This window comes from Centrocercus urophasianus, unplaced genomic scaffold (assembly GCF_019232065.1).
Source record: "Centrocercus urophasianus isolate 14NV4802_14NV808 unplaced genomic scaffold, USGS_Curo_1.0 seq_10, whole genome shotgun sequence".
Classification (NCBI taxonomy): domain Eukaryota; kingdom Metazoa; phylum Chordata; class Aves; order Galliformes; family Phasianidae; genus Centrocercus; species Centrocercus urophasianus.
This window is the reverse complement of record NW_024884142.1, coordinates 97,872,176-97,886,574: the sequence shown is the minus strand read 5'-3', so window position 1 is coordinate 97,886,574 and position 14,399 is coordinate 97,872,176. Positions and strand designations below refer to the sequence as shown.

The window sequence follows — 14,399 nt, the reverse complement described above, 5'->3', positions numbered from 1 at the left end:
GCCATGCTTGTTTTGGTTCATGTTTTATGCCCTCTTAGTAAGCGTGGTTTCCTGCATGGCTTCCCTATCCAGTTCTTCGCTGTTACATTCCTCCATCACACGATCTCAGGAATGGTATGCACAACATTGAAGTAGCTTTTATTTTATATCTTTCCTGTGAAGAAGCAGCTGTGCCACAGTCCTTCACGGTCTGCAGTTACCCATTCTCTGGGGTACACCAAGAAAATGAGCACTAACAGCAAATTGACATAGGGTGGATGTTATGGTCATATTGCACACCCTCACATATTTTTGCCTTAGCTGGGGAGGGCTGGGAGTCAGCCTCCTCAGCTCGCTCCTCAGTGTGCATCAAATCACACGGGCAGTTTGTTTAACTTCATACACTAGGATAGCTGTATATGAATGCTTGCACATCGCCGTGTGTGTAATTTTTGCATCAGAATGCAAATTGCATCTTCGTGCTTTGTATGGACTTTGTAGGCTGTCTGTATTCTGGTTCTTCTGGAGAGCTCGGGCTCCCAGGAAATACCTGCTTTTATTTGCTTTGTGGGGACGCTTGCAGGTTGTCAAAAATAGTGATGATCAGCATCTTGCACAATGAATTTTTAGATAATATATTGCCTGGTATCTGTACTGCAAAATCTGAGCTATGCTGTGTGTCACAGAAAAAAATTACATCCAGAAAAAAAAAAAAAAAACCAAACAAACAGCCTTGCTTGATGTTCCCAGCAATATTGTGGATTGGGATACATCTGAGCACAAGCGAAGCACTTCACTCGGCACTGGAAACTGTTGGCCCATATGTTGTCCCCTGGTTCTTCCTTGTGCTGGGAGATATGAACTATGGTGCTGAGTTACCTGCTTTGTGATCCACAGAGGAGTGAGTTGAGGGAAGCACCTCGCAACTGCAGTGGGCTTTAGCTTAGGCTCCCATATTTCTCAGGACACTAAATAATGAAATGCAATAGTGTTATTTTAAACCTCTGAGATAATCCCCACGAGTTGCAGTTCTCATTCTTTTCCCACACTCCCCGACAATACTTGACAAAAACGCTGCATGAAAATAAGAACCTGTTATTCATTACACTGACAACTTGGTGAGGCTCGGTGTGCTGATGGAGGGCTGCGTCAGCAGTGAGGTAATTGTTGAAACAAGGGGGGAACAGGTCTCATAACTCCATTAAACAATTGCTGCCAATGATAATTCTTTACTAACCCTTCTTTAAATTCACCCTAAAGAAATTCCATGCAAGTCTGCTTTAAAGCTGACTTAAAAATTGTGATTTAGTTAGAAGAAACTAAAATGCAAACCAAAAATGTTCAATAACCTTAGGCCACCACCCTAATGATTTGTTTTCATGCTTTTGGAGTTCTACCATGATGGCTCTTCTTGTTTTATGTCTGATATCATTTTGCCACTGGAGCAGTCTGACAGTGGTTGCCGGCTATCGGATCTTGAGTGTATATCCAGATCCATATGTGTTCTCTTCTCACATCATAGGAGTTTGTTGAAGTCAGCAGATCTGCTCGTGGGTAGAATGCAGCAGCTGTAAGATCAAGGCCCGTATTTTTAATTTTCTCATTAATTAGTGTCCCTGTTATTGCAGAAGAACCTTCACATCATTAGTGCAATTACCGCGGCAATGTTTTCGTGCTGTAAAAAAGACAATTCAGAACTGTGACATCTTTTATCTGCCAGATCTCGGTTTGCATTTGTCACAGAAGCGTGGCCCAGCTTTGAGAGAAATTTTCAGGCCAGACCATGGGAGATTTGTGTGGCTGCAAAGCAAAAGCCATGTGAGGACGTAACAGGGTGAGAGCTGGAGCTCAGGATTGTGTTTGCATACACAGATATTTGGGAAGGACAGACAAGTTACGACTCTCAGACGTTGGCCCTCTGTATCAACTATTTCCACTCCAGATAGGAGGATTCTGACAGAGCCTCTCTCTGACTGTAGGCACACAATGGCATGTACAAGTGCTTTTTTCCTAGTGAAAAAAACTTTACCATTAATAACTCGTGTGTTGGAGGAATAGAAGTAGACTGGCTGGGCAGAATTTCCTCCTTTGACTAAAAATACGTTATCTGCAATTCTGTTTTCTTCTGAAAAGCGTCTTTTCTGTACCAATTTTTGAGATGTTGACATTAACCTTAGCTCTAAATATGTCTGTGACTACTTATGAAGGGACTGCTGAGGAGGAGTAGGTGTGTGAGAATCTGGCACTCGTTCATCTCTGAAATGGGAACGGCCAAGAGGCCGGCAGACTATTAATATTTTTGACTTGCCGTGTTTGTTGCAAGAACAGCGAGGGATGTAAAAAGCCCCGTGCCTCCAGGCTCTGGCAGAATAAATGGGAAGAATACTAAAAGCTGCTCTGTTTGTGCTGCTGAGAGCTTGTCCCCTGGACATTCATAGGGCTCTTGTCTCAGCCTTCTCCCGTATGACTGCCGGCTTATTATTTATCATATCATCTGCTTCGTTTTGGGGCAGTTTCTGCGGCTGACACATCACTGTGCATGCTAAGTACCTCTCCTTAACATAAAGCAGGCAGACACAGAGCATCCAGTTTTCTAGCTTAGTTCAAGATGCTGTTTGCTTTGCCTGCTTGCTGAATGTGCTGATTGGTCACTGCTTGGCCTGTGACCAGATATAGATAAGGGTATCTGCTATTTGGGGGAAATTTCCTTGTCGATCCCAAAGAATAAGGCTAAGAGGAGAGAGCAAGCTCCTACCATACAGTAGTCAGCTTGGCAGAGGATAATATATGGCCAGGAGTAGGTATTTTAGCGTCTGATGTGCTTCTGTAATTCTGAAAACTCCTGTTTTTTCAACTGACTGCCATGCAGGGGAAAAGAAACAGATGTTCCCATTTGTCATTTGATGTGGCTCAAAATCATTTACATTTGCTGGCCTAAAATGACACAAAATGTCATTCACCACTTTTTCCATCTCCTTTGGAGTGAGTGACAGATTGCTGTTCAATTGCTGGTACAATGGAAAAGCAGATATTGTGGGGACAGTTTTCACCTAAAGGAAATGCAATCGCCAGTTGCTGCAGTAGTGGAAAGCGAAGGATGACAGACCCTATGGAAGCCAACCAGTGGAAAAGATGTCTTTAGTATTAATGTCATGGGGAAGACTCGAGGGAAATGCACTGGGTCTGACTTTTCTGCCTGGTGAAAAGGAGAGCAGGGGCGAATAAAACTACAGTGGAAAACTGGCTTGCTTCTCTTTTAAAATATGTTTTCGGCTCTTTGAGCATGTGGTACTTTAAGACCTTCCCATTTGCTGTGCACCCAGTTCCAGTGGAAAGCAATGCTTACATAAAGGTTCTTCATCAGTAGAAGACACTCAGTAAGAGACTTATTAGGAAAGTTTATGAAAAAATGGAAAAAACTGTTTGTCAGATGCTTTGGGATTAGCCACTTTTCCACCCAATAGTTTGCTTTCTTACTGTGTGTTCTTATTCCACTCTCCACAGAGATGAAGAGGTTCCCTAGGCCAAGCAGAGCTTACCCTTTCCCTCTGCAAATCACTCACTTCAGAATCACTCACCCACTCTTAACTGTGGTGTTTCCTTTCCTCTAATTGTAGGAGAGTCACTTTGCAGGCTCAACACGTACTTTCACTATGCTGATCAAAATTAATTCCCTTGTCACAGTCCAGTCAGTCTGCTATGCTGGGTCAGAGTACAAGAGGTGAAACTTCTGCTTAAAGTCTTTCACGTTTGGTGGGTTGGTTTTTTTTTTTCTACTCAAAAGGAACAAAATGAAATGTTAGATGGAAAACACGTTAAGAATCTAATACACAGTGCTGTAATTATCTTTCCATTATTCTAGTTTTAAACAGTGAATCTCCGGTGAAATAATAGCCTCAGGATTGACAACATGTTCTGATGAATATATGCATTGTCTGTTAATCTGATGAAGGAGCTCTTTTAAACCTTCTTTGGAGGTACAAGTTCACTTTGAGAAACCAACTTTAAAATAAGGTGTAGCCCTTTGGAAATAACTATGAATGAATCCCCCAAATACCTGATTTTAGCCAAGTAACTCGTGGTTATGCCACTGTAATGGATGTAGCAACAAGTGTCATCTAGAAATGTAGTTTTTCATTCTAAATGCAGTAAGGCAATTGCTGAATTGACTTCCAGTGATATATCCGTAGCTACTATTTTTGCCTGATGTGATTTTCCTGAATATGAAGTTCTTTTGTGCAGAGCAAAACATGTTGGACGTGGCCAAAGTGAAATCCTTTATGTTCTGGCGCCGCTTGTTTAACAGTGATGCAATATTCTCTTTGGATCCGACTTAATGGTAAAGATTTTTCAAGTGTCACTGCACTGTTGTGTTACAGCGTTGTGTTGAACTGAACATAACTTTGCGCAGCTTCCGAGCTAGACAACTTTATCCCTCAGAAACACATCCTGGTGACATAAAGGATTTTTTTCTTCTTTATTAATTGCATGTTGTAAAGCCTGCAAAGTCCCAAACCCGTGTTGTAAAAGGAGAAGGGGGAGAGAAGAATTTGTCTTCTGGCACAACAAACTTTCTGGTCTGCTTGCGGTCCCTGCATTGCGTGTGGACAGGGTGATTTAAAGGGAGGGAGAGAAAAACCCCAGCTGGTTTTGTCAAGCCATTTTGGTCATCCATGAAATGCAATTTTTTACAGGTTAGAGCTCACTTATGTCCTAAGAAATCGCCGTAGCCAGCCAGCCATTGCAGGTGGTTACAGTCGGTGCGGAGAGCGGCAGGCAGGCAGGAGCCCCAGTGCTGGGTGCTGCTCCATCTCCTTGCTCCATCCCCACCTCCGAGAGCCGCTTCACGCGAGCCGATGGGGAATGCTTCTCCACGAGTCCCATCTGCTGGATGCTGCATGTATTGCCTGCTGGAGAAAGCAAGCGTCATACCCCGACCTCTAAGTATGAGCTGAGTGTAGCGTGATGCCAAGAGATGTGTGTTTGCAGCTGAAACACATGCGCTTACTCAGTTTCTCTCCCATCCACCTAATTGCATTTGGGCTACTGCTGTTCTCTTCAGCAGACTCTGTGCTAAGTAAAAGCAAGGAGGCAGCGCAAAGAGCTTCAACTGCGCTGCTTTAGAGAAGCTGCGATCAGAAAAACCCGGGAGCCACAGCAAAAAAATACACTTATCATTATCGAGCCATTTACAGGCTTGGGAATGAATTTCCTTTCTCCCAGTGTACATGCTCAGCAGTCACTTTTCCAAATGCCTCATTAAGGCTGGAGCTCAGCTGCCATGCTGAAAGAGAGGGAGCACAGCCATTGCATCTGAGCCAGCCTGTCTCATGGCAGCCTCTAACGTTGTTAGGAAACTAGAAGAGTGTTCTCCATTGCTGGAAATACAGATTTCCTGATATACTTCTAATTGGGCCAGGCAAAGGTTAAAGGAGCTTGGTGTGGTGTCCATGGACCAGTTTTCCCCAGGGCGTCGCTTCTGGCAGTGGTAACACAGGGTTTGATACCTGCCTTCAGTAAGAGAGCTGGAGGGAAGGAAGTGGGTGATGAATGTGAATGCAAAGTAGCAGAGAAAATTGGGAATGAATGTGAATGTAAAACGGGGGAAAACACATTAAATCCTAGCGATTTGACTGTAGTTTATTTTGCTCTCTCCATTGCAGTCATTTCTGATGCATTTTTCTACTTTATGTTAAGTGGCGTTGAGCCTTTTGCTTTAAAATAAAATTCAGGCAATTCTGTCTCTCCTCTTCTTACCTTCCATAGCTATGTAAGTGGGTTCTGCAATCTGAAACACAGCCACTCCAAGGCTCTTGTGGAAATGTTACTGGAGGAAAATAATCCCAGGGAAAAAAAAAATCTTTAGAAAATGAATAGACTCAGATCAAGCAACATTTTTACTGCCGACAGTGTTAAGGGAAAGCTCTATTTATTTGGTATACAGATATTTCTGATGTGCCTACTAAGGTAATAATCTTTAATCTAACCTCCCTTCCCAGCTGGAAATATGGCAGCTTAAAATTTTGCTGGTTACGTTTGCCATTTGTTCAGTTTACCTTTGCCTCTTTCCCCTTCTCTTGTGGGGCCTTGTTACAAACAAGCAGTTTGTGCTGCGTTGGTGACCATGAATAGTGCTGCTGCTGCTGCTGCTGCTACCAGTAGGAAGATACATCCTAAAGAATTGTGTGGTCTCCCCAATAGGTGGTAACAGCGCAAAGGAGAAGCAAAGTGTTGAAGAAACCGTGGGCCCAAGCCAGGAAGCAGGTGAGTGCCCAGGTCCTTGAAGGGCTTTTGGTTTTGTCCACCTTGGTGAACAACAGCCCTACTCAGTGCTGCTTAAGGAAAATGTTTGTACTTTTCACCAGATTAGCTCAGGGCTTGTGCAGCTCCATTCATTATGAATGAAAGTATTGCAATGCAGGAATGCAGGCTTCTCTCCTTAACCTCCCAGCTCCAGATTCCCCCTTTGAGGTGGACTACCTTTAGCTAATCCTGTAACTAGAGAGAAGTAATCTTCCCTCTCTGCTTGCACCAAAGTAGCACGGAATTGAAGTGGGGGGAAAGGAAATTTGGGGAAGGTCTTTCCTTACTGAATGTTGGGCTTCTTAGGTTTTTCAGGCTATTTTCAGGTTTTAATAAATTGTCTGCACAAGTCTCAGGGGTTATGAAGATTCTAAATCCATACAGAAAGGCATTACATATACTGTGAATGAATGTCAGAGTTCACGAACAGAGGATTTTGCAGATGGCATGCTTATAAATTATATATTACAAGTTAGTAAGTTCAATATTGTAAAATACAATGTCACTCCATGGTCACAATAGATTTTCTTCTTTTTTCTGTTTATGTTTTTAATCTCATCTAACTCTGTTCGTTGCAAAAGACTTAAAATTAAGCACTTTATCAGAAGAGCTGAAGTGACAAGCAAAATGCCTGTAAATCCCCTTCTTTTTTAGGATTTCTTTTTTCAGCATTACATGTAACACAATTCTTTTTTTTTTTTTTCTTCTTTTTTTCCCCTCATAGTAGTGCAGGATGTTACCTTAATTCACAGAGCATGAAGCAGTTTTATTCAGAGCTATTTTTTTAAGCTGACTTGGAGATTGTTATCAAGTGGAAAACTGAGCTGAAGAAGGCCAGCTGGTAAGGGCAGGAGGAAAAATAGAAATCCTGGATTCTTGACTTATCTGGTTTGCTTACTGTACTGTAGCTCTTTCCAGACGAGGAATTCATTTGATGTGGGTCCTTATATGTGCCAGGCAGTGAGCACTGTGTGTGTGGAAGTGCAGTGTTTCTCCCTGTGCTCCACAGGTCAGTCTCCTGCAGCTGTGTGTTTAACAGCTGGTGGTGGCCTCAAGCGCTTGAAGTTCCTCTGTATGTGCCTTCTTTGTTGCCTATTCTTTGGCAAGCAGTGGGTGGTAAAGATATGGGCGTACAGCATAGCACCTTTGGACCAGGAACGTTTATGCTCATCAAGATAAGCATGCTGCATGAGCCAGCAGTGTGCCCTTGTGGCCAAGAAGGCTAGTGGCGCCTTGGAGGGGGGGCATTACAAAGACCAGGGTGATGGAGGTGATCCTCCCCCTCTGCTCTGCCCTGGTGAGGCCACATCTGGAGCAGCTGTGGCCAGTTCTGGGCTCCCCAGTTCAAGAAATACGGGAAACTACTGGAGAGAGCACAGTGGAGGGCTACAGAGATGGTTTGGGGCCTGGAGCATCTCCCATCTGGGGAAAGGCTGAGAGACCTGGGGCTGTTCAGACCATTCAGTCTGCAGAGGAGAAGACTGAGAGGGAATCTTATCAATGCTTGTAAATATCTAAAAGGCAGGAATCAAGAGGCTCTTCTTGTTGGTACCCCAAAATAAGAAAAGAGGCAGCAGGCACAAACTGGAACACAGGTGGTTCTGTTTGAATATGAGGAAAGCCTGTGAGGTGATGGAGCACTGGAACAGGCTGCCCAGAATGATGGTGGATGATCTCCTTCTCTGGAGATACTCAAAACCCACCTGGATGCAGCCTACCACAGGGAACCACAGGGTGGGTTGGGAGTCGGACAAGATGGTCTCCAGAGGTCCCTTCCAACAGCTGCAGTTCTGTGATTCTGTTTTGGTGCTGAAGGAGATGACCATGTTGACTTTCCTGGGTTTTTACCATTGCGGTAGTCGTAAGTTGTTCTGTCTGAATCCAGGCTGTGTTTTTTGACCTTTTCCTAGGCATGGGGATATTTTTGCTCAAGCAGTGTTGAGCTTTTAACTATATCAAGTACTACCTCAGGATTACTCCAGTTGCAGGGATTCACTGAAACCCAGTTGTATTACTATCTGTAGATGCCAAATACATCCTGTTTTATTTGTCTACTCTATTGACTCTGATGAGATGTAAGTTTCCTTGGTATTTTGATTTGCAAAGCTGCTGGATTGAATGAGGTACATTTCCTTTTTCCCTAGAGAAGTAAGGGGAACACGCTTCTCTTAATTATTACTTTGCTACTGTAGGTGTGCTAAATGCATTGTGTTTTCTTCCAAAGCTGTCATTATGACTTTCTATGTTACAAGCTGTCAGGCCTAGTTTATTGGGGAGATATCATGTACACTCCTGTGCTATCTCATATTGGTAGTCATGTCTTGTTACTCTAATGAAGAGTGTCAAAGAAAAGATCCAGACTTATTTAGGTCCCAGATCCAGAACATTTTCTGAACTCATTTTAGGCATGCACCTAAAGATAGCACTGTGCCCACACAAACTGCGTGAATCACTTCCTCAGCCACAGGCACACAGCGTTACAGAAAGAAATGACTTGGATTAACATGAAGCCCTACTGGTTCACCTAGTGATAAGAACAGAGAGGCAGACAATTATCTTGAGTAAGTAATGTTCAGCTGATGAATTGCTCCTGCTTTCAACTGCGGAGACAAAACATCATCAGAAACTTTTAGGGTTGCTGCTTCTGAACCCTTCCTTGTTGGTAGGAAATGAGCTGATTTTTTAAGATACACAGCTGTATGACTGAAGTTGTACGCCCATTTCTAATCATTATAAAGGATAATTGTGAGGAGCAAGCCATTCAAATACTAAAGTTCTAATTTGTATTTTCTAAACCAAAAGGCATAACCTTCATCTGAGTGTGACAAATCACAAATCATTACTTTAATATCATAAAAGAAAGCGTATGAGAAGCAAAAATAAACTGTGCTCTTACATAGTCATTACTTCAAGATTTATATATTCTTATTACAGAGTAGATGAAAAAGCCAATTATAGTGTACAAGGATTGGCCTTGAATAGTTTGGCTATTACAGTGTTGTTGGTTTTTCTAATAATCTGTCCTCTATCCTTTCATCAGTATGCCTCACAATTAACACAAGGAAAACAAAATGGCAGGTGGTTCAGTCCTCTAGCTTCAAGCTAGTTAAAAATACTCAATAACTAGACCAGGTGAAAAAAAGAACAACTAGAGGCAAGTCTTAAGAAAGAAGTGAAAGGCTTAAAATGAAAACAGGTTTCTAAAGGTTTTAAATTGCAAAGATCACTGAGAAGCAGCAGCAGTGAAAAAATACACTATTAAATTCAGTTACTAATTTTTATCTATTAAAGATCACAGTTCTAACAGCACGTGCCCTACCATTAAACAGCTATGCACCACAGATTTTTACAGACTTGCTAAGTTTCAGATCTGATTCAAGAAAGATTCTGTTTTCAGGAAGGCATTTGCATTTAATGATTTTGATTCCAGTGGGGCTATTGGACATGATTAAAGAATGGCTTGTGTTTTTTTTCCCCAAATAAATACATTAAATAAAAAAAAGAAATATCTAAGCAAAGAGAACAGCAGCCTGCCCACAAACTTGGCAGCTGTTCCTCTCTCTATTACGGGATGTTGATGTACAGATTTGATCTGGCAGTATTGCAATGGAAGTTTACCCCTGGCTTAGGGAAGACAGTCAAACCAGTAATGGTCAGGGAGCACAATGAGAATGGATGGAAGCCCAAAAAATCACATTCAAGCATTGTATCATGCTTCCAATAAAGTGTAACACTTGTTTTTTTCCCCTCAGTAAACCAGTTCATCAGTTTGCTAGCTAATGAATAACTTGTCTTTCATTTCCTTGGTTTTTACAGATGAGACAAAACCTTCCGCTGTAGCCAGCCTATCATCATCAGAAGAAGCAAAGCCTAGTGAGGATAAAGGTACGGATTGTAAATTGCATTGCAAAATATCCAAACCCAAGAGGACATCTCACAAAGCCGTATTTTCCTTTGTCTGGAAATTGCTAAAATCACAGTTAAACCGTACAGAAATAGGTACATACTTGGATTTTGATTTACGAAAGTCTTTGTAATAAAACTACTTGGCACCAGCTGTTGTGCTGATGAGAGTTGCCATGAATTCCAACAATTTTCCTTCTTATGGAGGTAATGTTACAGTATCATACGTGACATATCAGAAATAAGCCTGGAGCTTGCACTCGCTGGGATTATTCACGTGTGTAAAGTTGAATGTGCAGATCTATCTCCACAGTGTTAGCTCTCCTATTCAGAGCTCTCCTGATGGGGAAAAAGAAAAACACAATAGCTATAAACACATCAAGAGGAGACAGAAGGAGATGAAGTCGTAATTGAGAAGGAGAAAGTAATGTTTATGTTGTGCAGGCTGTGCTGGGCACTCAGATCATTTAGTTTGTGATAAATATTTAAAAGTGTCACGGGGCCAAATGTTGGGGAGTTTAGGAAACAAGAAAGAGGGATGATCTAATTTAAATGCTTCAAGCTGAGATTTTTCTGATGGAACTGTTGGTTTCCAGATAGGAGCCAGTGCACAGACGTGCTGTTTTTGATACTGTTCCGATATCATGCTATTAATTGCTTGTGCCGCTCTCTGGTTTTTGGCATTTTTGTGTGGGTGCGTCAGGAAAAAGCCTGGGTGATTTATAAAACGTTCGCTACTGGTAATTCAAAACAGGAGTTATGCTATCTGTGATAAATACCGCCTATCAGAAAGATGGGCTAAGGAAGACTAATAGAAAATTTTAATGCGTTTCACTGAGATAACATAATTATTAACATCCATTAACTTATTTATTTTAAAAGATCTAATGTTTAATTCAGTGTCGCTGCTTGACTCTCTTCCCATTTTTCTAGATAAGTGTGACAGGGTGCGAGATCTTGCCATTTTGTTCCAAAGGAACATGCTAGAGAGCCCACATACTTACCTGATTATGAGTTCAAAGCCTGGCACAGGTTGATTTAAGTGCTCTCTCAACTGGTTGATTGATACTGCAGGGAAAAAAGCCCTCAAACCCTTGCCAGAGTGCTGGCTTTTGCTATTGATATCTTCAGATTAAGGTCATAGCAAGGCTAGTTTGAGGCAGGAATAGTAATAGGTTCAGTCCCAGCATAGCTGGTGATTACCTGTCACTCATTTTTCTTTCTTCGCTGACACTTGGCCTTTTTACGTATACTGTATGTATACGATCTCCCATTGTGTGGGTTTTGACGTTTTGTAGTGTGAGGCCTGCAGTGGGTTTTTGGGTTAGGATGTTGTCTGCAGCTTCACCAGAACTCCAAAAATTTCGCTATTGCTTTAAGTGCTTGTTCATTACTACAAAGTCGATGCCTTCTGATAGCTAATCTAATCATTGTTAAACTATTCCTGTTTTTTGGCCCTTTGTACTTAGTTTCCTCTTCTCAGGAAAGCAGCTTTCTTTGTGTTATGCCTTTCCCTTTTCCTTTAATATTCTAAGAGAATCATGTTTTCCCCTCTTCTCTTGAGAGACTGGCAGAAGAAACAGTGCCCTGCGAAATGGACAGGACCATTCTTCGATGCCTTTCTCCTCAAGGATAGGAGGGAAAGCATCTGATAGGGGAAAAGGAGTGAAACAGATCCTCCTCTATATATCTTGTTTGAAAACTCATACTAATAGACAAAAAGAACAGTTGGAAAGAGATCCTGTTTTGGGTTGTATTTGCTAATTAGCTCAGTAAAGGGAGAATATTTTCTCTGAAGGAGCAGTGAGGCATTGGCATAGACTGCCCAGGAAGGGTGGTGGGGTTCCCATCCCTGGAGGTGTTGGAACAAAAAAGGGTGGATTGTGGCACTGAGGGACATGGGTAGTGGGCATGGTGGGGGTGGTTGATGGTCGACTAGGTGATCTTAGTGGTCTTTTTCAGCCTTAATAATTCTACAAATCTAACCAAGATTTTTGAACATTGAAACCACTGCATCTACCAGGCCGTGGTTTGCATTGGGTGTTTTCAGATTTTTGGATTATGATAGCATATGGATTATTATCGCATGAATACTGCTGTTACAAAAAACTTGCTACTTGTTTAGGAAATGGCAATTTTACAAAATTCTGGTGCTTCTGAAAACACCTGCTGCTCCTGAAATAAATTTCAGCCTTCAAATTGTTTGCCCACTGAGTTAACGCAGCTAAAACCTGCCAGGTTCTGGAGTGCACTCTTTTCTGCCGTTTATCTTCAACTTAATGAACTGGATGTGAGGCATTGAAAGAAATTACAGTTTTCCAATTCTTTCACCTAATTACTGGGAAAAGAGATTTATGGCAAAGGAGTACAGGCTATATTCTTCCAAAATGCATGGTTTAAAATAATCAGAACAGGCGGTTTCCAAGCTTGCTGTGGCAGTTCTTCAGCCTTTCTAATGTCAGTTCTGGTGAGTGCCCTGAAATGGCTATTTCAACTCTAACCATCGTCAATTAGTAATTTTTCCACTTTTTTTTCAAATGTATTTCTGGGATCAGAAAATAGTGAACACACTGAAATACTTCTGCATGGTTTTAAAATGTGCTGTTGTTCAAAATGGATTCTGATTCCTATCAGTCTGAAGGTTGAGGCTCCGCATGCCAGCTACAGTGATGATGTTTCTCTGCCTTGGTTAAAATGATTTCTCTGATGACCTTAACCATAGCTCTGAATGGAATTTACCAGAGGCAGACTGTCACTAACAGGGTTCTGCCAGTCACGGTGGCATGGCTCAACACTTCTTGGTAAGGTCCTTTGCACAAAATGGTAGGTTAGGTCTCACACCAACCTGTACTCCAATTCAGGAACGCATTCCCAGTCATGAAGTTCTAATATTTTATTAGTCTAAGCCTCCTTTATCTTTCTTAATTCTTTTTTTTTTTTTTCTTTCAAGGAGAGGAGAAAGTATGAGACCGTAGAAATCTGGTACATGATAAAATCTTCTGAACAGTGCAGGAATAATGCCTTCAGGAACTCTGATTAAAAAATAAAAATCTACTGTGGAATTACATGTCCCACATTCCTGTGAGCACATTTCTCTTCTGTTATCCATAATAGAAGAGATACTGTCCAGAAAAAAAGTTCATGTGGGCCCAGTTTGCGTGCGGCCTTTGAGCAGATGGAGTTTTCTGAGTGCTCTGTCCTCAGGAAAAAAGCAGAATAGTCGTATTATAAGAAGATCAAGATGTCTGAAGTTATGCTGTAGAGGTATCTTCTCCTCGTCTGTGCCAAGTTTCTATCTCCACTGTCTGGAAATACAGCAAAGAAACGTTGTGATTTTACCCTTGAAAACTCACATGCATTTCTATTAGCTGTTGATGGGAGAGCTGACACCTCTCAGCAGCACCTTCACAGTGCTTCATTACTGTGCATGTGGAAGTAGGTCCTTTATGCACAGAGTATTTCAATGCCAAGATGCTCCTCTTTATGTAGTGGAAGTCAGAACAGAGTGATTAAAGTCATTAATGTTTATGCAGCAGATAAAACACATATCAGACAGGCTGCACTCAGCCTAATATGCCTCTCCACACAAGATTGTGCTGGGACTTCCAACTCATTTTAGATGGACTGAGTGCACCTGAGTGTGTATCTCCTCAGATACCCATCCTGCCGACTGCTGCTTACCGTGACTGAGTGGTGGGGCTTTTTGACAGGAAAATGAGGGACAGAAATGGATTGAGCGTAGATAAAGGGTGAACTCCCATTATGTATGTAATCATGGGAAACTTCTTGTGCACAATGCACTGATTTTAATTCATTAGCACTGAGTAAGCACTGAATTTTCGTATGAAGGTCAACTAAATTAAATCATATGCTAATCAATTTTAAAAATAAAGTAGCAATTAATTATTTCCAGGTGTTCACCAAATTCCGTGCTCCTGCAGGAGTGCTGTTAAAGCAAGTCACTGTATTTCTGTGTTCTCTGAAATGGAGTCAGATTCAGACAGCTGGAGGGTTTATGTTGTCAGAAGCAGTATTAGGTATATGCCTGGGCTAGAGATTAGCCCTAAAAATTCACTTTGTGCAGCCCAGAAGCCTGTAAAATGTAATGGCTGTGTAATTTGTGTTTGGCCAGCTGTAGTTCTCACCTTGGAAAAATCTTGACATCAAAAAGATGTAAATGATAGAGAAGGGATAAACTACGAGATATAGAATTT

At 41.7% G+C, this 14,399-nt stretch overlaps 1 protein-coding gene and 1 long non-coding RNA gene across 9 annotated transcripts in view; one reads left to right on the top strand and one right to left on the bottom strand.

Annotated features, from left to right (window-relative positions):
• Positions 1-14,399, top strand: part of MACROD2 (mono-ADP ribosylhydrolase 2) — an 839,235-nt gene that overhangs the window by 774,416 nt on the left and 50,420 nt on the right. For all 3 annotated transcript variants that reach the window (XM_042810749.1, XM_042810757.1, XM_042810741.1), the window contains exons 12-13: positions 6,181-6,243; positions 10,099-10,167. In XM_042810749.1, coding sequence (XP_042666683.1) covers positions 6,181-6,243; positions 10,099-10,167 — 132 coding nt within the window. The remainder of the gene's footprint in view (positions 1-6,180; positions 6,244-10,098; positions 10,168-14,399) is intronic.
• LOC122156201 overlaps positions 13,064-14,399 on the bottom strand; it is a 60,160-nt gene continuing 58,824 nt past the window's right edge. For all 6 annotated transcript variants that reach the window (XR_006167409.1, XR_006167406.1, XR_006167405.1 and 3 more), the window contains one exon: positions 13,064-13,490. This is a non-coding gene — a long non-coding RNA (uncharacterized LOC122156201). The remainder of the gene's footprint in view (positions 13,491-14,399) is intronic.